The 23644-nt window shown below is 39.8% G+C and overlaps 3 protein-coding genes and 2 long non-coding RNA genes across 5 annotated transcripts in view; 2 read left to right on the top strand and 3 right to left on the bottom strand.

The window, feature by feature from the left end:
* Positions 1–8123: 8123 nt before the first annotated feature.
* LOC148416849 (uncharacterized) lies at positions 8124–10061 on the bottom strand. The gene is made up of 4 exons (XR_015867019.1): positions 9676–10061; positions 9119–9238; positions 8930–9014; positions 8124–8264 (listed from the first exon to the last, which is right to left on the bottom strand). It is a non-coding gene; the product is annotated as an uncharacterized LOC148416849 (long non-coding RNA).
* A 1839-nt stretch (positions 10062–11900) lies between these two features.
* prdx6 (peroxiredoxin 6) lies at positions 11901–17505 on the bottom strand. Its single transcript, XM_088424814.1, has 5 exons — positions 17324–17505; positions 14992–15148; positions 13520–13663; positions 12201–12347; positions 11901–12126 (listed from the first exon to the last, which is right to left on the bottom strand). The coding sequence occupies exons 1-5, from the start codon at positions 17413–17415 to the stop codon at positions 12001–12003; spliced, it is 666 nt and encodes a 221-aa protein (XP_088280940.1). The 5' UTR covers positions 17416–17505; the 3' UTR covers positions 11901–12000.
* Positions 17506–18347: 842 nt separating this feature from the next.
* Positions 18348–21712, top strand: plpp6 (phospholipid phosphatase 6). The gene is made up of 2 exons (XM_088424813.1): positions 18348–18962; positions 19517–21712. The coding sequence occupies exons 1-2, from the start codon at positions 18467–18469 to the stop codon at positions 19882–19884; spliced, it is 864 nt and encodes a 287-aa protein (XP_088280939.1). The 5' UTR covers positions 18348–18466; the 3' UTR covers positions 19885–21712.
* Positions 19330–23644, bottom strand: part of LOC148416844 (uncharacterized) — a 23393-nt gene continuing 19078 nt past the window's right edge. The window contains exon 6 of the long non-coding RNA XR_015866895.1: positions 19330–19863. This is a non-coding gene — a long non-coding RNA (uncharacterized LOC148416844). The remainder of the gene's footprint in view (positions 19864–23644) is intronic.
* LOC148416846 (flavin-containing monooxygenase 5-like) overlaps positions 22598–23644 on the top strand; it is an 8177-nt gene continuing 7130 nt past the window's right edge. Inside the window, exon 1 of the mRNA XM_088424810.1 lies at positions 22598–22674. The gene's annotated coding sequence lies outside the window, so the exon portion shown is untranslated. The remainder of the gene's footprint in view (positions 22675–23644) is intronic.

Genomic DNA, 23644 nt, shown 5'->3' with positions numbered 1-23644 from the left:
ATGTCACTGGTGCTTTTAACGCTGCTTGTTAGCATGCAGGGACGCCCTCCTCCCTCCCTTTTCGGCATCCATTAGCATTGGCATTACCCATCATGCATTGCACACGCCTCACCTGAACACCTGTGACATATCCTGCACACATACGCACCAAACGCATAAGACTTGGCGGTGTGCCCAGTTGGCAGATGGATGCTGGCTAAATTTGAAGCTCAGTGCTAATAATAAAGACTCGGTAGCCCCATATGATGCCTGATTGAAAATGGAAAAATAAACAATTCCTAGGCACTAATTAAGATTCACAAAATGTACTGAAACTAAAATTGAAGAAAAAAAAACTGAAATATGACCCCCCCCACCACAGACACACTCACACATACACACATATACAAAATTAAAAAAAAAAAAGACATAAAGAGGTGGTGCACTTGTGTCCTTGTTAAAGCAGCCTCCATCTGGTCGCCATCTGAGCCGCTTGAGGATTTTTTTTTTCCCTTCTTATTGACGTTCTTATAGTTTGGCAGGCTCGGCCGTGGGGCCGGGGGGGTCTGCTTTGCTTACCTGCCAAAACACGAGCAGGCCTACGGAGAGGAATTAACTTGATGCTTGGTTGGCCTCGCGGCTTTTAATCAAATGATTGCTTTCACACTGTGATACGAGTTCAACAATCATTTTCTGCGGCTGAATTTCCCCCAAAAGTCCAACAACAGTCAAATCACCTGACGTCTCGTGGATTATTTTTGTGGGGGTTCTTTTATAGCAAAAATGTGTGTGTCATAAACTCCCTTCTTGAATTATTTTTTTATGGCAAATAGCAAAAACGTAAAAAAATGGACAACACAAAAATTTGCAAGAGATGGGTTCCATTTTAAATAGTGAATATTTGCAAGTTATATTTGCTTGAAATAATACCACGTATTTACATGTATACTGCCTGGGGGACACCTGATTACATTTTTTAGGAAAATGCATATTTATGGTCACCCCTGTATACATTTTTAAAGGAAAATGTGTTCATGATGGCCCCTCATATTTTTTTCAATTGCAAATAAGTAATAATGCTCAAATAACTTGTTTTAATAGCAAAAATACACTTTTTGCAAATTTGGAACAGGAGTACAATATATGCAACACATTTCTTAGTAGCAAATGTAAGTTTCTGTTTCTGCCGCGGGCCGCTTAAAAATAGACGGAGGGGGCCACAAATGGCCCGCGGGCCATAGTTTGGACACCACAGTCCTAGTTACTTTTTTTTTTATAGCAAAGTCTTGGAGCCTAGCGGCTCTGCGATTTGGTGATTGACTTGTCTACCTTACTGTATTTTACTTTAAGCGACGCGTCATTAGCATCTAGTAGTTTATTTGCATCATTTTAAGATATTTATCATCCCATTCTTTCCATCTTCAACCCAATTAAGGATTCTTCTTTTGTGCAGTCGGTGACTAACGCTAACAACTCCTCTGCTAATATGGCGGATTATATCCAGATTCTTGCGAGTAAGCGAGCGGGTGAACGCGATCCGGTTTCACTATGCATGCAGGCTCACACACACAAATTGAACGCTCCAGCCGCTAATTTCTTTGATCCTTTCCCACGAAGTTCATTAGGCTTTTTTTTTTCCTTTTACTGCTGTTTTTGTTTGAGTTGCTAACCCTCCAAACCAAATTGCCTTCTCAGACCTTTCGCTCAACATTTCAACTGGAAATGCGATGAAAGGGGATCAGGTTTCCGTGGGCAAGGGGGGATTTGATGCTTGGATGTGAATATGTGTGTGCGCGCTCGTGCATGCGTGTGTGTGCGCCTGGGAGAGTGTGTAACTGGAGCTGATTCAGTTTGGAGGATTACACAAAAACTAGCCGAGCAATATGCGGCCAAGTGGGTGGCACATCTTCAAAGAAAGGTGCCCAATTGAAATGTCACTTTTTTTTCCTTGCAAAACGTGTCACTGGAAAGCTGCATTTTTGTTTTTACAACATACAACTGTCATTTTAGCAAAGAAATCTTCATTCTTAAGTACGCAAGGTTTTTGTTTTAAATAATGCACTTTAAAAAAACAATTATCTGCATTTTTGAAAATGCAAAAATGAAATCTATATTTATATTCATTTATTTTACTTGAAAATATATTGCTTGAAATATTTTTTTTAAATATGACCTGAAACCATGCAAAAAAAAATAATGGCTGAAATATAGGAAAAAAAAATAAAATAAAATATATATAACAGATTTTTGCTGGATTTACAATCATTTTTAGTTTCATTTTGTCAACTTTGTTCAATTTGTCTGTCTTTTTTTTGCCAGATTTTGCCCTTTTTTTCCCATACAAAAGAGGTACGCTGAGGTTGAGGGGGTGGTGGTGGAGTGAAGACAGATGTGCCGGGAGATTGTAGCGGTGGGAAAGATTAGCGGGACAGCTGCGGGCGGCGCAGCTACTCTTACAAAAAGTTTTGGCCGCAGTTCAAGTTTCATCTACTCCTCCCTGCGCTGCGTTGTGGCTCTCTGTCTCCCTGACTAGCCGTGTGCTTGACATTTGGCAAATAGTGAGCCTGCAGTCCATTTGCGAAGGTCAGGCTTGACGTGACAGCCGTCAGGTGTCAGGCTGGGAAAAAGAGGGAAAGAGAAAAACGGGGATGGGAGGCTGCGCTTAGTTGAAACGGGGCCAGAGCCGGCAGGTGACAAAGAAAGTTCTATGCTGAAAAGAGTTTTGAGATTTTAGAAAAGGGAAATATACTATCGGACTGACAATAGGCATTTTGATCTATATTACTTGTCTGAAATTTGACTTTTGTTGGAAATAAATGGCATTTTATTCTGAAAGACTTCCATGTTATGCAACTTTTCTCAAAAATATTTTTTCTGTGTGTTTATGTGTGTGTGCCCTTGATTTTTGCAACATGGTGGGGACCAGATCCCGGGTTTGTGGGGACCTCTTGCAATTACGGGAACCAATTTGGTGGACCAAATCATTTCTGACCTTTTATTGAGGGTCAAGATTTCTTTTAGAGCACAGGTTTGAATTGGATTTGGTTGAGGTTAGAGTAAGGTTAGGGATAGGCAATCTGTTGTGATGGTTAAGGTTAGGAACTACGAAATACATTATATCAGTGGGATGTCCCTACTATGATAGAAATTCCCCTTGTGTATGTATGTGTTTACCCTTGTTTTTTTTTTTTCTACATGGTAGGGACCAAATCCCGACTTTTACGGTCTTTGTAGGGACCACTTTTACTTGTGGGGACCGTTTTGGTGGACCCCACAAGTTCAGACCTTTTTTAGGGGTCAAGACTTGCTTTTACAGTATAGGTTTGAATTGGGCCTTGGTTGAGGTTAGAGTAAAGGTCAGGCAATCATTTCTGATGGCTAAGGTTCGGGTTAGGGGGAAGCAAATGCATTATGTCAATGGGATGTCCCCACTCTGATAGAAAATTTTCCTTGCGTGTGTGTGTGTGTGTGCGCGCGCGTCAGTCAGTCAACTCGCTTCAACTTGTTCCTTTGAGTTTCCAAAGACGCTTTTGTTTGGCAGCAAGACAGCATGTAATTTGCTCTCACTTCCTGTTTGGCAGCCACTAAAGACAAAAGATAAGAAGATAAGGCACTCAGTGGCGCTCGATGAGGTCGCCCGTAAAACTTGGTCCTCCCTGAAAGAAGTGTCTTATCTGCTCTTACCGCTTTTCATTGGAAATATACGACATTATTCTTGAAAAGATTCTATACAACTTTTTCTGACTATACAGGATATGAGGATATTTGAATGTTTTTTATAAAAATAGGAACTAGGAAGAGAGGAAAACAAAGATGATTTTTAAACATTCAAAATGTCCTTTTTTACCAATTTTTCAACTAGTTTTTATCTAAATAAATCAGACCGTTTTCATAAAAGTATACAACATTTCTCAATGCATACCAATGCTGTATAACAATGCTGTTAAGTATTTACAAATGGGATGAAAACATACTGAAAATATGTGTTTATAATCACTCACCCTCATATACCTATATACTATATAACATTGTGCTGTATATTTTACTCTGTGTGTGTTCATTCATCATGGAAGAAACCACAGTTCCCATGTTGTGTGTGTTTATGTGTGTGTGTGTGCGCATATGTACATGGTCTCTGGCTTGTTAACCTGGAGGTCACGGGCAGCGTCAGGTGATGAATTCAATGCCTGGCACACGCACACACACACACACACACACACACACACACACACACACACACACACACACACACACACACAGATGCAGAGCCATGGCTTGATGCTTTCCAGACGCACTGTTCTCCCTCCCTACCGCTCGGCTTGGCACTCTCACCATCTCTCCCACAAACTCATGTGCACACGCACAACACACACACACACACACCTTCTCTCTCTCTCTCTCTCTCTCTCTCTCTCTTCACCACCAGTGCCTGCTTATCAAAAGTTTTTGCCTCTTCAGCTTCCATTTTCCCATGCACAGACAAAACAGTGCAGTGGTGCCAAGGGGAGGCGTGGACGGGGGAGTTTTGGGAGGTGGGGGTGGGCTTCCTGTATTTCACTTAGGCCCCCCCCTGGAGGCACTTACGGCCCTGCAAGCTTCCTCCACACCTTCACTTGGTGATGACAAGATGGAGGACGGGACGCACACACACGTTGACCTCGGGATTAAGATGAACTCTCGAAGCAGAAACATCTCCCTTCAGCTCTCCTCGTCACACACACACACAATCGCACACGCCTAGTCAGAAACAGTTTCGCTCACATACTGTACACACGGTCCAGATGGTGACGCATTATCAGCCCTGGACTTTAGAGACCCACATTTGTTCACGACATTTTATTGAACGTACACATTTCTTAACCCTTATTAAGGTATTAATATGAAATAAATGACTACTATGTTCCCTCCAACCATGTTCATATTATAGGTGTATGTTAAGGCAACTAAAACTGCACTTCCTGTTACTGCTCTTATTTTGAAAACTCATTCACTTCCACTGCACTACTTGGCAGACTGACGTAAACTTGATGAATATATATGTAGCTATTGTGACACTTGGGACTGTGTTGTGCATCTTTAATGACTTGCTGATATTAAATTATTGTGACTTGGTGACCCCCTTAGTGAGAAATTAAGCATATCAGTATTATATATAAAGTGATGGCCTGATAAAGCATTCATAATTTTCAATCAATTAATCAAATTTTATTTGTATAGCCCTAAATCACCTAAAGTCTCAAAGGGCTTCACAGATGAAAAGAGGTCATGTCGAGACTTCTTTCGAAAAAACATCTTTTTGGTGTAATGTACACAACAGCATCCCCTGTCAAAGCTCCCAGAAGGGGAAGGAAGAACTCAAAAACCCCAATTAGCGGAAAATCAGAAACCTCCAGAAGGGACCACAGGTGGGAGGAGCCCCCTTCCAGGCCCACAGGTTGAAGTGGATGCTGCATGTACCAAATACAGACAAATAGATACACATTACAGACAAGTACAGGTAAATTATTAACTATCAATATTTGCTGAATTCAAAACTGCGGCCAGGCCCGGCGAGATTTTTCCAAAACGTCCAGATTAATTCTTCCAGCCGGCTGTACACTAGCTCAATCAAACACAGTCAAGCACTCTCGCACACGCATCTAATTTGAGATGGATACTATTGCTTTGACGCGGCCTCATAAATACATAGAGCGGGCAGACGGGGTGCATTTGCGCCTGCAAACAGGCTTGATGAATGTGAAGGTAAAAGTGCAATCTTTCTCTGTCTTTCTTTGCTTCTCTTTATATCAAGATGGGCACCTTCCTCCTCATCATCCTCCTCATCCTCCTCTCTATTAGAGACACATTGATCACATCACCTGACTAATGGCTAAGGGTGTCTAGGCCTTTAAAAAGCAGCGCCAAGCGCTTCATCACCGTGACAAGGCAAATGGCTCCTTTGCTAATAAAGTGTGACTGCACTCTATAGAAGTGTGTGTGCATGTATGTGCACGTGCAAGTGTGTGTTCAGAAGGATATTAATGACTTAAAGTGGTTGAGTAGGGGGAGTGCTGGTGGGCTGCCATTCTTATTGAGTTGTGTGTCACATCTATCATTGGCACAGAATCACAATCGCACACAAATGCTCACGCGCACACACGCAAAACACAGCCTCGATATGATAATGTATTAAACCATCGCTTGAAAGTGGCGCTAGATCTTCCCCGCTTCTAATTACCTGAAGTTCATTTTTTAGAATGTGGGATGACACACCTGTGGGAAACCCATACACGTATCGGGAGAAAATACAGATCTCCACATCGGAAAGCCGGAAGATAAATTCGAAAATTATGGCTACGAAGCAGACGTGCCGTCCACTTGGGCAACGTGCTGCCCTTATATAAACCAGAAAGGAGCGAGAGTACAAAAGAAGAGAGTACTACAATTACAACCACCCCCCTGTTCTGTTTTTCATCCCCTGTGTTCTTTTCCACGTGTTTATTTTTCTAAAGCAGAGGGCAGCCCATGTTACAGGGTCGCGGGGAAGAGGTGCCTGTGAAATTCTATCGCTGGAGGGAAAACAGGCTTGTATGCCTATGCGTGCGGGTACGAGTCCAAAAGGGCGGCGCGGAAGCATCACCCAGGTACCAAATGAAGAAAGTTTCTGAGAATACACACACACACACGCATATTCAGAATCGTTTTTCCATTCAAAACGATTTTCAATTCAATTAAAAATGATTTCTGCCTCAAAATGCAAAGTGCTATGGGAGCTGATACTAGTATCGTTGGAGCAGTTTTATGAACACTGACTAGGAATTACAATTTTTAGGGAAAATGCTATATTGGGATAGGCTGGTCTTCCTTTCAAATTATTGTATTTTTTTAGGAACATTTTGTGCATCAAAAGTACTAGAAGTATCGATATTTGGTTTCGGTATCGGTGAGCATGCATACTGGTATCGAGGAGTATCAAACATCCCTACCCAAAAGGCAAACGATTAAAATTCCACGCAAGAATTTTCAGGAAAAAATATGCCTCAAAAGTCTCTGCACTTCACACCAATATTTTCTGGAACATACGCCTGAAAATTCTTTTTTCTTTCCATTTGTTACAAAGTAACCAATGAGAGGGCCCTGGGAAAGTGGAAAACAGAAAAACAGGCCAGCTGCCAGATTTTTACTTGTGTGTGTACATGCATGTGGCAAAGAATGGGCAGGGCGAGGTACCGGGAGAAGGAAACTGGGAGAAAGTTGACAAGGGAGGTTGTGTGAGGCGGCGTTGCCATGGCAGCAGTTTAGAGTTTGGGATGTTCTCCCCTCCCCTCCTTTAACCATAATGGGGCTGGTAATGAAACCAGTCTGGCTTTCCTGGCTCACATGCACATATACGTAGGGAGAGCCGAGTGACTAACACATGTTTTGCTTTAGAACTTGTTTATGTTCATCCAGCAGGGAGAGCGCACAGCCTATCAATTAAAGCCACCGTCATACAACAAGGAAGAAAAAAAGTACAACAAATGCTGGATGTGAAGTACGACAACACTGTACACGCAGCCCAAATAAATTTTCCTCCTCTTATAAACTATGACGCCAGAATCAAACGATTTCAATTTTAGACCAAAATGATCTTAAAGTTTGCCTTAAAAGTCAAACACTTTAATCAGCATTCAAAATTTAAACAGTAGAATGTTCTGATGCCTCGAAATAAACTGTTAGCTACTACTTGGATTATGTTTGGGTCAGCCGTGACGTGTTTAAAGGGAACGTATCCGACACTCGCTCGCCATCTCGCTTCTGATTCATTCAACATTCGCAATGCCAAATACCGCACAACGTTTCTCTAAAGGAAATGGTTTGAGCATATTTATAGGCAGCAGGATTAGAATTGTTGACAGCAGCGGGATGAAACGGTTGCGTTGGGTCAGTTTGACCTACGTTTGGGAGTTCCCCTTCTGCCTTCCGATTTCTGGCCATCCCTCCTGTTGTCTAAAAATTAAACCAAATCAGTATGATATTTTTAAAGTAAAAGTTGGGAGTTAGGATAAAACAAAATAGGGTCATGTTTTCAATTGAAGTATTTTTTGAGACAAGATTGAGAAACCTAAAAAAAAAAATACATTTAACGATTCCAGTTTCCCAGCGCATGTTAGTCCTTGAATTGTAAGTCTTTCTCAAAATGTCATCCCACCTAATTCCAGGCTATATCATAGTTCATTGTGTCGCTGCAGCAGCACAGTTGTTCTTTGTCCTGGTGCTGGCTTGTTCCCAAACTCAGCACTTGGGGAATTTCAAGCCAACGTTTCCTGGGTTCAAAACAGCAAAAATCTACTGGATACCTTTTGCAGAACATGCCACTTAAAAGCCACATACTGTATCAGCCCTCTGCGTTTTTAACAACCAAACTCATGTAGCGCTTTTTGTTTTATTGCATCCACTGTGGTTCCTGCTCTGCAGGGAGGGTTAAAAAAACAGTGCAGGAACAATTCGTTCACTATGGTGCGGCGTTATATACAGTACGGGACCAGCATTGTCTATTGAAAAGCTCACGTTTGGCAGCTTTGACTGGAAACTAACGACCCTTGTAATATATTTTATATCCCAGAGTTTTGCTATCACGGTTTATCTTCTTTGAGCAGCATATGCTTTTCGCACAGGAAATGCATTAAAAAGTTTGTATTGGAGAGAGAAATCTCTTTCTAACAGTTCTCACGAACCCTGTTGGCTCTTGAGAGCATTTGTATTAAACATTTGTTTTCTCTTGCCGGTCATAAAAGAAACTCATTTAGCCAAATCGTAAAGCCTCAGAGCCTCATATAATAATAAAAAATGAAAACATGGAAAATTGACTGAATGGATTAAAGGTATGCAAATATTGATAGCAGTTTTTGGCTAATTCAGCTGCAACTTAAATTAAGCATACTCTTTGTAATGAGCAAAATTTCAGCATTAATTGCGTATGTCACATTACCTTCATGTATTGCAAGTCACTCCAAGAACAAATGAGCATCACTGGCACAAGCCGAGAGAAAACAGCAGACCTCCAGAGCAAATGCCTAGTAAGGAGAAGGAGCCAGATGGACTGTTACTGAAAGACAAGCCCCTGCATGGCAGGTACAATTGATAAACTGAAGAAGAGAATGACAATAAGAAAGCTTACTCATGCCTGGAAGACGGTGGACTGACAGCATGGTAGATACAAAGAACAACATCCGATATGAGAACCATCAAGCTCCCAGAAATCTGGCTGAAGACCTAGAATTGAAGATGATATTGAGATCTTCAAGAGAGAGGGGGAAAAAAACAACAACATATTTTTGTAAGATTGAGGTGAGGTTGAGTTTTAGTGAGCTTGCCCCAATGACAAAATTTAGAAAACACACTTTGTTGTGTGTAGATCAATATTTCGAATATTACATATTTTCTATATTATAAAATAGAAAACAAAAAATACAAATATTTGACATTGTAAAGTAGAAAAGTCAAATATAGTGAAATTTAATGAGTAGATTGAAAAATTATTGTTGGCAAACTTGTCAAAAACATCTCTTGTTCTACCAATTATATCACAGAGCAGCCTATATTTTACAGTAAAAGCTGGTCAGCAGGCATTTCATTTGATTAAAAGAAAACATTGCAAGCATGTTCACACGGCGTCCAGTAGGTGGCATTCTACTCAAAGAAGATAAGGAATTAAAAAAAGACAAATGTACTCACAGTTCTCATGACCGCCTTGTTAACGACTTAACATTCCAACGATGGAGGGGGGAAAAAACAACAACAACACCAACGATGTGAGCAATCACCAATCCAACTTTCTTGAATGTTCAGTCTGGCTTCACTTCTCTGACGTAGGTTCCCTCATTAGCTGTTTCGGCTAACAAGCATTGACTACTTGTAGCTAACCAGCCGGCTATGCTAACACTGACATAATTTAGCTAACTAGCCGTAAGTAACGACGGCAAAAGACAGTCCTAGCTAGATAACCGCGCGCCGTAGTCCGTTCATGTTACCACGTTCTAAACAATGTATCCTTACTCGATTACAAGAAAAACGTCCTTAAACATCTGTCACTTTAGATTTTATAGCATGTGAGTCTCCACGCCTCGATCTTTTTCCGCCTCTGATTGGCTTTGCTTCTTCTTCGATGGTAATTGCGACAGGTGCAATGAAATAGGAGCAAGAACATCAAAATATTATTCAAATATTATGAACTTTTCACAAACGCGTTTAAAGCAACACAATCACCACTCTACTTATTTACCTAAAATTATTCACTTTGTTAATTTATATTTTTTCAAACATGAGTTATCCCCTTTTCAGGGATGGTGTGATACAAGGGTGGCCGAGTCCATTCCTTCTCACTCTGTAAGCACCCCTATTATCTAGGAAAACTTTTAAATATGTGATTTTTCTGTCATTTTTCATAAATGGAAAATTATTAGACCCCATGATACTGTTTGCACTCACCAATAGCCCTACAACTTGGAGCCTTTTGACTTTATTTACAGTCCTTAAAACAACTCAAACGTGAACTCCCTTCACACTAAGCAGAGCCTGACTCGTCAAATCCCGCTTGTAAATCCTCAGGAGGGGGTTGCCTCCGATGTGACAAAATATGAGTGAGCACTTGTTTTGCTTATCAATCCTCAGGAAAAGTGGAGCCTGGTTAGTCTGTGGCAGGCGGGTCAGGAGGGGGGGGATATCTTCCCGAGATATGGGGGAGTTTGGTGGGAGGCCAGTCCTTTCAGAGCGCTGTTTATGTCTTTGATCAGCACTACTACACATTGGCGTGCTTGTGAGCATGTGTGTGTACGTGCAGCTGGTACCAGGCTTGGTGTTGTATTACCACGTTGGAGGAGGCTCCAGGCTGACAGATGAACATAGGGAGGGAACGGCCTGGTGTGGTGGGGGTAAAAAGGAGAGCAGTTGAGCCTGTGTCTGACACCCCGTAAGCTCTTCTCAAGCTTGCCCGCTGTTAGAAGGCTATTGTTGTTGTGCTAAGCTATGGCACAAATGCATTTGATCAGTACTGCCGGCTACACAATGTGGCCGTTGTGCATCATGATAGACACGACGAGGGCGGGTGGATGGAGTGCGATCCCGCCAACGAGATTGCTGCCGGGTACAGGTTGCGATCACTGAAGGCCTTTATTAAATGTTTGAGGGAGAAACAAAGTTGTATAGGTTTCAAGTGAGAAAGACTGTCATGCCCCAGCGCAAATAATTGCAGCAACACCAAAATAGATAATTTGCCAATTGGTGTGCGGAAGGATGCCAAAGCACTGCTTTTCTATGAGGTAGAACATTTTTTTGCCAATTTTTGGCATGTTAAAGTGTTTCAGCAAATTAAGCTAGTTTTTCCCCTATCGCCTCCAACCCCTCCCCCTCAAAAAATACAAATAGGTCAATTTAAGGGGAGAAAATTACAAATAGGTAGGAGAACAGTACACTGTATGAGGAAAAATGTTTATTTGAGAAAGTAAAAAAAAGATTGAAGGAATAGACCCAATGACAAAATTAACACTACTATGACTATGTACAGGCTGTTTCTTAATTTCTGAACACAATCGTTTTATATTTTTGAGAGGTGGAAAAAATGATTAAAGTAAAACTGGTGGTAATCTGGCATTATTGTGAGTTTGACATTTTACGATATTATTATCACGTTATGTTGAATGTGTACATTTCGTGTTTCTCCATTAAAATCGAACAATATAGTAATAAAGCAAACTAATAAATAAATACACTATTGAGAGTAAACACTGTTTCAACAGTTAAACATTAAGCGTGCACTTATCGACATCTATGGGTAAAATATAGTAATGCAAGGTTGCTGAGGCGTTCTATTTCGCCCCGCCAGACAGTCAGCTCGTTCTTCCTCTATCAGGGACAAGGGAGACACTTAGTGGCAAATGTGTGGAAAAACAGCTCCTTTTGAATTGAAGTGCAAAGGTTGTTTATTATGGGATGGTACAGAAGGCACTAATTCTTGTATTTTTTTTTGTACTTGTTTTGTGATTCCAGAGGAGCTTGAAGTCTTCAGAGCTGAGTGTAGCGCAAGTATTTTTTCCCAGAAGGCACCTCTTTAACGGTCACGCCTTGAGGGAAAAGCTTTTCCGCCTCGGCGTCGGAGACGTTGGGAAGAACCATGACTTTGCTGCCGGGCTGTCAGACAATTCGAGTTCAAGCAGTCAGGATGACGGCGCGCAAAAGGGAATAATGGAGAGGGCGTGGCATACCTTCCAGTCCACGGGCGTGGCCACCTTGTTCTTGGCCGTCAGCTGCAGCGAGTCGATGACGCGCAGCAGCTCGTCAAAGTTCCTCCCCGTGGTGGCTGGGTAGAGGATGGACAGCTTCAGCCTCTTGTCGGGTCCGATCACGAACACCTGCACAAAGGTCACAAAAGGACATTCTGCATGTGTGTTTTTCTTTGACTGTTTTATTCGCATGTGTTTTTGTCTATATGTCTGCGTTTGTGTCATTGTGGTTGCGTTTTAAGGTTTTGCTTACATGGTTGTAGTGTGCCTGTGTACATTGGTTGTTTTCGTGGTTTTATGCTTTTGTGTTTGCTCATGCATGGATTTTTGGCTCATGTGTTTGTTTTTATATGTGTTGTGTGCATGTTTTTTTGTATGGTTGTGCTTTTTGTCCCAGTGTTTTTTGGTGAGTTTTCATTTTGTCCATGTGTGAGTTAGTGACTTGTTTTTGTTTGGTGTATTTATAGCGCATGTCTGTCTGTTTACTGTTTCTTTGTATGTATGTATGTACAATATGTATGCCTGTATGCATGTCCGTGTGTGTGCACGCTTTTGATGCAAGGGGTGTGTAGTTGTGTTCTTACTTGTGTATTTGTAGTGCGTGTTATGTGCGGGGAGTTGTGTTAAAGTTTTACTTTGTATTTTTGCTTGTGTGGGGGAGTGTAGTTGTTTTGTGCTGCACATTTTGTGTTTGTTTTGTTTGTGTTTTTCGTTGCATTATTGCTCTTCTGTCGCGCTTGGTTTGATGATTCGCTTTGTTTTTGTTCCGTTTGTCGTGTGTGGTTTGAATGTACGTTTGCTATTTGTGTCGTGCGTTTTTGTTATATAATTGTGCTTTTTCTGTGTTTGTGTATGTCTGTGTGTTTGCAGACGCGTCAGCATTGCGCAAAAGAATCTGTTGTCAATTGCTTACCCTGGATAAACGAAGGTTACACAAAAAAAAAAACTGTTTTTGTTTGGATCTTGTTTTTGTGGTTGTGTGTTTGGCATGAGTGGTTGATTGTGTGTGCTTTGGTTTTCTCAGTTTGAGTACAGTAAAGAAAAGTCACTTCTTTAAATGAATTTTTGTGAGGTTTTCTTAAAGGGTAAGTCAACTCCAAAATGTTCTTTCCCAAAATATGGTCTATGCAGAACCACTAGTCTAAATATGGTACTCTTATGAACTCATTCACTGCCATTGACGACTATAGACGTCAAAGATTCATTTTTACTGGGCTGGCAGCGAATAAGGAAACTCATTCACTCATCAACAACTATATGAGCTTTAAAGAGAATTATAAGCAATCGAATCGTGTTCTTACACAGCGAGCGGTGAGCGGGATGCCGTGGCCATCAATTTCGTCGGGGTCCAGCATCCCCAGCTTGTTGGCCAGCTCCCTCTTCTCATCAGCAATGATGGGGAAGGGCAAAGGACTCGCAGCCTGATTGTTGAAACCCATCACGTCCTGCAAACACACAAACAAATGTCCATGCAGAGTACAGTAACGATATAAACTTTATTGTCAGCATCAAACTTTTCAGAAAAATATAACATACACCGTTTTTGTATTAGTTTGTATTTTATTTTTAAATTTTTGCTTCGAGTAAGGAGATTTGGAATTACACAGTATCCAAGAAACTATTACAGCAGTAAAATAATTAATGTAATAAAGTAAATTACACATTCTTATATAGTTCAAATAAATTGTCAAGTAATAAAAATGTAAAAAATATCGTAACTGCCTTGAAATGATTTACTTTTTTCAATAAAAATGTAAACAAACATGTGCTGTGTTTTTTCAGCTTTTGTTTAAAGGGATAATTCTTTTATTTAGCACTTACTAAACGTAAAACAAAAATGTGAATGATTAATTTGATAATTATTTTCATGCACAATTAGCACTTTTAAAACACATTTTGCAGCTTACTGTCCATTGGAAAGTATATCTCATGTTAGATAATGGCCCAATCACAGCTCAGCATTTGAACGGCACATGAAAAACAGGTGAGCCACGACAGGCGAGCCTTACCTGAGGCTTGAGCACAAGTGATGTTATTTTTGCTTGTCGACAAGTGAAAAAAAATCTACTGCAAAGTATTAATTGTACATGAAAATAATTAAGTTTAGGCAAAGTTTTAACTTTTTTACAGCTGAAAACTACTAAATATGGGGACTGTCTCTATAAGGAACTTTTTTTTCTTTTTTGAGAGAAAATACATTATTTAAAAAAAACAAACAAACATTAAATTACCCTTATACTGTATATGTGTATAGTTTTTTTCCCCTCATTTTGAATGCATACATGATTTTATCAATGCATTTTTTTTTATTAAATTCCACATTTTATCTTAGGGTGAATTACATTTTATTTTGTTCACGTTTAAGTAAAATAAAAAGCCAAAAAACTAATTATATAAACTGATAGCGTTTAAAAAGTCAATGACCACAGTGTTGCAAAAGAACTTGCAAAATCCCCCAAGTTCAAGTTAGGTAAAGGAGAACATGCCCGCTGGATTTTGTAAACATTTCAGATTGACTGAAGCACTTTTTTTTTTTAACTTGTAATATTTTAATGATCTGCCAGGTTAGTGGAAAGGCTTGAAGATTACAGCAGTTTGAGGACCTTGACAGGCAGGTTATAGCCTGTGTTTTAAAGTTATGCAACGCAAAGGATGATGTGCACACGCACGTAAACACATTCAGGATCTGTTGTGACACTCAAGCACATTTACAATCACACAGGCATGACCAGTTAAGCAACGTTCAACAGTTAAATGAACGTGTATCCTCTACCTTGCTCCATCCGCGGTGATCCTCCACACTGTCGACGGACAAGGCGATCATCTTCACGCCACGCTGCGTGAACTTCTCACTGAGTTTGGCGGCGCATGCCAGCTCAGTGGTGCACACGGGGGTGAAGTCCTTAGGGTGGGAGAACAGGATGCACCATCTACACATTGGAAAAAGCCACGAGCGTTTTCGGTCATAAAGGAATCAGGAATAACTTGTTCAAATCATTTGACGATTGAAAGAATCCGCATTAGATTAAATGTTATGCTTAATAAAAAAGATTGGAATTATGTCATTTTCTATTTCCTCCGCTGGCAGGCCGACATATAATTAAATATTGTTCGGTATTGTTGTAAATAAGGGCCATTGCCGCTTCTGGTGGCATCACCATACAAAAAGACTTAACACTTTCATATTTTGCAGCCAAGAACCACCAAACCGAAAACAATATTGGTCTTTTATTTGATTTAGAAACTCCAGAAGATACCTTGTTAAAGATCATGTGTTTTATTTCTGACAACGCATATCCCTATTAAAGCTTAACAAAATAAAGACACAATAGTTTGCAAATGTGTCACTATAAAATAATAATGTTCCAATTCATTTGCTCTTAATTTGAAAAGACTGTATTGTTGCTGTCACATCAAATCAAATTTGCCAATACATGCATAAACCCTATTAAAATCTCTTGTGTGCCCCCTTCATGTGTGCCGATATAAGAACCGCTGTATGAGACACTACAGAAAACCTGTTTTCTGAGTTTGGCCCTGTGATTTGTTGTTACGTGTGCCTGAGCAGGAAAATGGAAACACGGAAACAGATTTCAAAAAAATAATGACAAAAAAAAGGTGGATTTTCCTGCTTAATTCATATTCCAAAATGCAATGTTAATCAGAATGCTGGACAACTTGTAAATAAATATAACAGCATCACTTATCATATGACTTAGTTTTTCAACTGTAGGAAAGCAAAAATTGAAAGGGAAGGCCTTTTAAAGCCTAAAAATCCTTAATTAATCACATCCTCATGTGACTGCACATATGACCAAACGGAATTGTCACACTCTTGATTTGGTTGTACAAAGAAGCAGTCATATTGTTGCTTTCAAGTAAATGAGTTCAGGCGGCCACATAAAGGCTAAGAGCCTCAGTGTGTGCCAAAAAGCCCCGGCTGTCGCCCCAGTTCCAAGATGGGACAAACAATACAAGCCTTGTGTTCATGCTGGTCCCAGGTTTTTTTCTCTGTGCAGTTGAAATGTCATTATCTGTGTCAAAATGAAAGTAAAACAAAAAAAAAAACGGAAAAGAAACATTTCAAGACTACTCTTGTGTCCATACTGGATTCAACTGTGAATAACTACTATTAAAATATATAAAAGAGAATTGTTGTACTATTGTATTCAAGCAAAGGTACTTTGATAGCACTGGTATGACCAAAATATGCATTGTAGAAAATTACAAGAGTGACAAAGTAAATCATTTACTAGTCAAACATTTAAAAATATAAACAGTAACAGGAGTAACAGCACCGGTCAAAGGTTTGTTAACACCATCTAATTCCATGTTTATTTAGAAATTTCCATGTCATTGACATGAAGAAATGACGTTTTAAATTGATAAATAAAAATGTTTATCAAAACAGATGTTTTATTCAACATCTTCAAACTAGTACTGGGGATCTTTTACCCAGATGAAAGCTATGATATGGACAATGCTTCATGAGCTGAAATGACTTAGTCAATAGGTGTCGAACTCCGGTCCTCGAGGGCCAGCATCCTGCATGTTTTCCGATTTTCTCTCCATAACACACCTGATTCAAATGATTCTCATTAGAAAGCTCTGCAGGAGCTTGAAGATGATCCTAATCATTTGTACCAGGGGTGTTTGAGAAAGAGGGTTTGAAAACATGCAAAATAGCGGCCCTCGAGGACTGGAGTTTGACACCAGAGAGTCTTAGTTAAGCTTGAATTCCTTGACTTTTTCATGTGTTGGAAACCATTTGAATCTAAAAGTGCTTTTTGCATACTTTATATATGACTTGGGTACATCATCTACTAAGTTATAAAACTGAATAAAACAAACGTAATTACAAACCTTACAATAAAAATGTAAAATGCAATTTAAAAAGTTAAATCGACTAAATCTTGTTTTTTTTTTCCCACCTGTTTGTTTGCCTACGACGCTACTGTTTATTAGTATACATTAAGCGCATTTCTGCGAGCAAACATCTGGCCGACCTTTACAAAGCAGACACACCAGCAAGTTGATGAAATAACCGACACAGTCACGCTTGCATAAAGAACATTTCAGACTTCGTGGCCCACCGCGATACTTACTTACTGTCCAGGAAATCGTGAAATTTAATCCGGCCGATGGTGGTGTCGGCCTCAAAATTGGGGAACACGTCACCCAGCAGAATTCCAGGCATGGTGGTCTTTTCTTTGAAGGTCCACGCTTGATAGAGAAGAGCTGCTCGGTGGATCAGTGATCACCCCCTCATGCAAAACAAACCCGGAAGTAGGAGTGCTTCGGATGCTGAAATTGACCAATGAGAGGTGAGTTCGTTTAAATGTGTTTTTTTTTCAGTCATAACTTTATTGAACGACATATACAATATAAATTAAAAGAAAGGAGACAGGACAGAAAGGTATGACAGGAAAAAGAAGTAAAAAAAAATGAAAGTATGGGAAATATTAGGAAGCTAGCCAGTGTGACGGATAAAATGGAAAAAAAAAAGGCTCGCCATCAGGATTTGAAACACTAACTATAATCTCGTCGAATTCCAGCCCAAATCCTATTTTGAAACCCATCTTTGACTTTTTGAAAGTAAGATAAGTTAATGTAAATTAAATGAATAAAGGTAAATGTATTATTATTTTTTCTATTATATCCGTTGGTGTAATAATACGATGCTAACAATGGAAGAAAACAATCTAACTTGCTTGAACAAATTAAAAAAAAAACGTGTTTGGGCTAAATGATCGTGAAGAGAATCGTGTAGCAGATTAATACAAATCATTCGTTGACTAAGTTATATACATTTCATATTGTATATGTATTTTTTTTATTTCACATATTTTTAAAAATCGCCAGGCAAGGTGTCTTTCGTTGAATGATGACACTCTACATTTCCCATCAGGCTTTGCAGTAAACAGATATGGGCGAAATTGACATGAATATCATTTTGTGACCATTAAAGATAAGGTAATTTAAAAAATTAAATACATTCTCTAATTTAATGGTGATTTAATAAAATCACATTTTTATTGCACTTTTTTGTTTTAAATGGACGAGCAAAATGTTGTTAGGGTGTCCGTTGATTGAAGCGAAATCCTGCATTTCCCAGCAGGCTTTGCGATAAACAAATATGGCGGGCCATGGTTTCACTGCTACGTGATTTGAATAATTAACCTCGGCGGTCGACGAGAAAAAGCAGCGACAGTCTGCACAACACTACGGAAACAACGCTAGCCGACAAAATGTCTTCACCGAAGGCGAAAACCCCTGGTCGCGCCGGCGGCAGTGGCGGAAGCCCGGTGCTCGGCGGCCCCAACAACGGCCGCTACGAGTTTATGTCGCTCACCAAGCCGCTGAGCCGGTCTTCGACGCCGCCTCACCTCCTCCAGCGCCAGAGCTCCGACACGGCCACCGCGCGGCTCCGCGCCTCGGAGAGCCCCACTCGTCGCCGCGGCTCCAGCTCGTCCACCGGCTCCGGGCCGCCGGACGAGGACGGCATCCGGCTCAACCCGTCGCTCTTCCGCGTGGCCCTCAGCTCGCTGCTGGCCATCGACTTGTGGATGTCCAAGAGTCTGGGGGTGTGCGCCCGGGAAGACTCATCGTGGGGGAGCGCGCGGCCCCTCATGAAGCTCTTTGAGGTGACGGGCCACGGCATCCCCTGGCTGGCTGGAACCGCTTATTGCCTCTATAAAAGCGACAGTGCTGCAGGCCAGGAGGTCATGCTCAACCTCCTCATGGGTAAGCACAGCGTTCTCTCTGCTGAGGACCACCTTTGATAAGGTTCAGCAAAAAGTGACGAAACTTATTTTGGTTATAACTAATTAGATTAGATCTTTTTTTTAATGTACAATTCATTAAAAACACATTTTTTGACTTGCTAGAGAATGATAATGACAACACTTAATCCAGGTTCAGGTAATGCCCAATCACGTCTCATGTGTGAGCTGGGTTTGGTCATGTGACATTCACCAGCTGAACTGTGATTGGCCATCACCTGAGCTTTGTGCGTGTGACAGTGATTTTCACTTGACAGCAAATGTAAATATGCATTTCAAAAGGTTAGAACACTACATGGAAAATATTTTTATGTAATTATTTAGAAAACAAAGTTTTACTTCTGAAAATTGTGAAATTAAATGTAATATTTCTTTAGGGGTTTTTTGTGGGATACCCCTGCCAAAACCAGCAGTAGCCCAGATTTATAACAATACTTAACAAATTTCCTAATTGTCCATCTCAACCTACCAGTGAAGTAGAGAATCACGTTGGACACCTGTCTGGTCATTTTGCAGGTCTTCTGCTGGATCTGATCCTAGTGGGCGTGGTGAAAGCGACAGTGCGACGGCGGCGTCCGGCCCACAACCGCATGGACATGTTCGCCACTTTCTCAGTGGACCGCTACTCCTTCCCGTCGGGCCACGCCACCCGCGCCGCCATGTGCGCCCGCTTCCTGCTGGCCCACCTGGTGCTAGCCGCTCCGTTGCGTGTCCTGGTGCTACTGTGGGCCGCCACGGTGGGGCTGAGCCGCGTGATGCTGGGCCGCCACAACGTCACCGACGTGGCTTTCGGATTCTGGATGGGCTACTGCCAGTACAATCTGCTGGAGGCGCTCTGGCTCTCGCCGCAGAGCCTGCAAGCCCTGCTAAGACATACGGCGTAACGATCAAAGACTTGATGCTATTATTGTGGGAATGCGGAAGAGCAGTGTTGAACTATTCGACACGCCGGTCCTTCCACTAAACCAAGTTCAACTATCACAACTTCAAAATATTCACAATATTTTTGGAAACCATTTCCACACATTTTATATGAAAATCCCAAAGGAAAAATAACTTATCCTATCACACTTCTATATTTTACACATATCAGTTTTTCATGAAAATCAATCCAATGGAACAGAATGAGGCTGTTTACAAATTGACCTTAACATTCCATATTTCTCAACCATTGCCATTTGCAAATATTCTGAAATTTCAGGATATCCTCAATTCCAAACATTCCATCTCCAGTTCATTCAGAACTTAGTTATGTATGTTTCACATTCCCATACTTTGTGGTTTTCCACATTTCCACTGTAAAATTCCCAACTACAATACTTAAAAATACATCTATCATTTAAATGTAAATACTTAATAATAATTAAGTTGATTTTTTTTTTTAAATATCACAAGCAAAATTTGCACAGCGTTCGAGTTCTGCCTCCGCTCTTTAGCATTCACACACATTTTTTACAGAAATTGTGTTTTGTTTTTGATTTAGTAGTTGCACTGGTGGATTCGGGTGAAATATTTATTGTCCCACAAGAGGGGGCTGTTGGGCCATTAAATTTAGTCTGGTGCATCTTTACATTGTGCCTCTTAAAGGCAGCTTTAGCGTTTGCTAAATGTTCGTTTTGTTCTGTAGCTATAAAAAAAAAATCGCTAAGGTTGTCGTTGTATTGTGTAGCACATCCTGTAAATACACTTGAATACACACACACACACAAATGTGTGTTTATATAATATAGCTTTGGCTGCGGCTTTTTCTAATGAGTATTGTTCAGAATCAATAGAGTACCTGCTTCAACCTGGATAAATATAATCTCTGAAAGCATGAACTGTGACCATAAGATAAATGAGCATTTTTTTTTTCGTTATTTACTTTTGCTACATCTGCCACGTTGTACTTTGTATTAGGGGTTCATGTCTTGCTATTGGGCTCAGGCTACTGTTTGTGATTATGAATGTAAATAATTTTGACTGCTTATAGTGTTCAATCAAGAGGAGTATGAAGTATTTTTCTTTTTGCTTGTCTACAGCTGTCATTTTCTATTAGGTGTTGAAAAAAAAAAAACAAGGTTTTTACCGCAACAATAATAGTTATAGTTCATGAAGGGTGACCAGTTGACGACCCCCCCCCCCCCCCCTCCCCCATAACTTTGGCTTGTGTTATATCTGCCATGTCTTCCTTCATTTGTGTCCACTGTATTGGACATATGTTTTTTTGTCTACTGTATATCTTTTGACCCATTTGAGCTGACTAAGTTCTACTGGGATCAGCAGAGGACACCCTGGCCTTTCCAATGATGTCTTGTGTTTGAGTGGGATGCAATCAACTTCTCTGTCTTGCTGAGACAAAATGGACAAACAGTGGACACAAATGAACAGGCTAGGCTGAATAGGCTAGATTTTCTTTGTTAAGGTGCAAGGGGAAAGATCTGCATATGGGAAATGCCACTGTGAAGGCAGCTATGGTGTAATTTGATGACAGAAGGAAGTTATTATTTATGATTTAGTATTATTTTATTTTCAGTGTACAGTGCTTTGTTAAAGATTTATTTGGCCACTGCAATAGGCCTTAAGTGGTTGCCAAAATGATTAGTGGCATATGTGGTGATTTAATAAGTTTTCTTTTCACTGAAGCTCTCTGCGATTTAGTATTGGGTGTCTTTTGAATTCAATAGGGCGTTTAATTTAATCATAAAATAAACACGCCTTGACATATCTGAATGTTGTGACTTTTTTTATGATGTTTTGGGGTTTTAAAAAGGTTATCTCAAAAAATGTAAAGAATAGATGGAAGCGTGAAACTTCTCATTTGAACATAATTGCAAGTATATTTTTCAAATATATTTGAATTTACTTGAAAATATGTCAGCACACTTGTAGGCTAAATGGTAAGCACAAAATTCCCATAATTCCATAGGGCGTTGATGATTATGCCCAATAGCAAAGTGTAAAAAAACCAAAACACTATATTGTGGTATATAAAACTAGCACTAAAAGCCCTTCGCATTCTTGAGTACCCAAAAATTAGCTTTAATATAGAAAACATCACTCTCTTATGTGATATTCCTTAGTTGATATTGCATAATCATTAAAAATTGATGAAGATTCTGTACTATGTTGTATTGCAAACTAAATTTGAATCAAATACATTTGATTATGCGATGGAATAATCAACAGAATTATGATTAAAACGTGCAATAGTGAAAAACATAGACACAAACTTACTTTCTTTGGAAATATCATTTAATCTTTTAAGTGCAGTATTCTGCCAAACTTGGCTTGGCAAACCAGATTTTATATCTTTTTTTTTCCTCCGGTTACATAACTCCTCCTAACAGGCCCGTTTTTTTTCTTTTGTTTTATAGTGTTTGTTTCGAATTACCTTTGGTGACTTTGGTGTTTCTCTAGTGAGTTGACTTGTCCATTACGGCTCATTGAACTCAAAGTAACAATTAACCCAATGAGTTGCCAAAAAAAAAGTAACCCTTAACTGTTAATAATACTGTGATTGGATCAAGTGTGTACTGTATGTGTGTGTGAGTGAGGGGGTGGAGATTTGTGTGTGTGTGTGTGTGTTCAATATAAAAACGAGATGAAAACGACGACATTTGGACCTTTCTAGGTGATCGCATCAGTTGAGTTTTATTTGACTTCAGGGGAATTTGGACCTCAATTGTGTATAGGTAGGACCCCCTTTTCACTATAATCACTATTAAAATAATCATTTGCATGCTGTAAGAATTGGATTCGGACCAATATGATCCAACGCAAGTGCAAAATAGTAGTTGGAGTTTGCATATTGAAAGCTGAAAATAAACCAAAATTAATGGGTAACTTATTTTCATGCGCTACTTACACGGAAGCTATGTTTTCTGTTCTACAAAAATGTTCCTGTGTGGTAATTTGCAATTTATCAGAAATTTTTGTTCAGTAAGTTTTAATGCAATCATGTAGGGTGGGAAGGGTTTTTCAAGGCTTAAAATGTTAAAATAAGACTTTCACATTTGTATACTTATAGATTGTCCGTACTTTTTATGTTAGCAAATTAATTTTTAGCTTGAAATGTGAAGACAAAAGGTGCATTTTAATGTGTTTAACATGTGTGAGCAATGCATATTGCTTAACCCTTGTGTAGTATTTTGTCCAATCCTTTGATCTTTAATCAAAGGCATTTCACATCAAGAAAATGCATTGAAAGAAGACACTAGGAAGCTGAAATTTCATCTAAATGGTAACAATATGTCAAAGTTAAAATTGACACGACCGGGAGTGTGCCATCCCTTGGCTAAAATACTACGATAAAAATGTGGTAGAAATGACCAAAAATGGTCAAAATACAGCACAAGAGTAAAACTGTTAACAATAAAATGTTATGGTCTTATATTGGATTATTTCCAATTACTAATGAAAATGAAATGGCACATCAGTATATAGCAGACTAAAAAGCCAGAAAAGTGCATTAAAGCCTTTCTTACTCTACATTACTCTTCCTCTTTCTTACTTCCCCCTACAACAAAAAATTCCTGTTTTGATAATACGAAATGTTTTTCTCTACATTTGCCTTGCACTGAAATTCAATACAGTGAAAACAAGCCTGCATCAAAAGTCTAGTATGGTTTATGCTTGACACAGTTTATGCTTGACACAGACGAT

Source organism: Hippichthys cyanospilos, chromosome 10 (genome assembly GCF_059441005.1).
Source record: "Hippichthys cyanospilos isolate Australia breed blue-spotted pipefish chromosome 10, RoL_Hcya_1.0, whole genome shotgun sequence".
Lineage (NCBI taxonomy): Eukaryota > Metazoa > Chordata > Actinopteri > Syngnathiformes > Syngnathidae > Hippichthys > Hippichthys cyanospilos.
Note: the sequence above shows the minus strand (reverse complement) of the source record. Positions and strands in the feature narration are given on the sequence as shown.

Excerpts from the sequence above, each read along its gene's own strand:
- plpp6 (XM_088424813.1), top strand. The coding sequence starts at position 18,467 with ATGTCTTCACCGAAGGCGAAAACCCCTGGTCGCGCCGGCGGCAGTGGC. Across the intron at positions 18,963-19,516 it reads CATGCTCAACCTCCTCATGG|GTCTTCTGCTGGATCTGATC; the intron begins GTAAGCACAGCG and ends GTCATTTTGCAG.
- prdx6 (XM_088424814.1), bottom strand. The coding sequence starts at position 17,415 with ATGCCTGGAATTCTGCTGGGTGACGTGTTCCCCAATTTTGAGGCCGAC. Across the intron at positions 13,664-14,991 it reads ATCACCGCGGATGGAGCAAG|GACGTGATGGGTTTCAACAA; the intron begins GTAGAGGATACA and ends GTGTGTTTGCAG. Across the intron at positions 12,348-13,519 it reads TCCCGCTCACCGCTCGCTGT|GTGTTCGTGATCGGACCCGA; the intron begins GTAAGAACACGA and ends ACCTTTGTGCAG.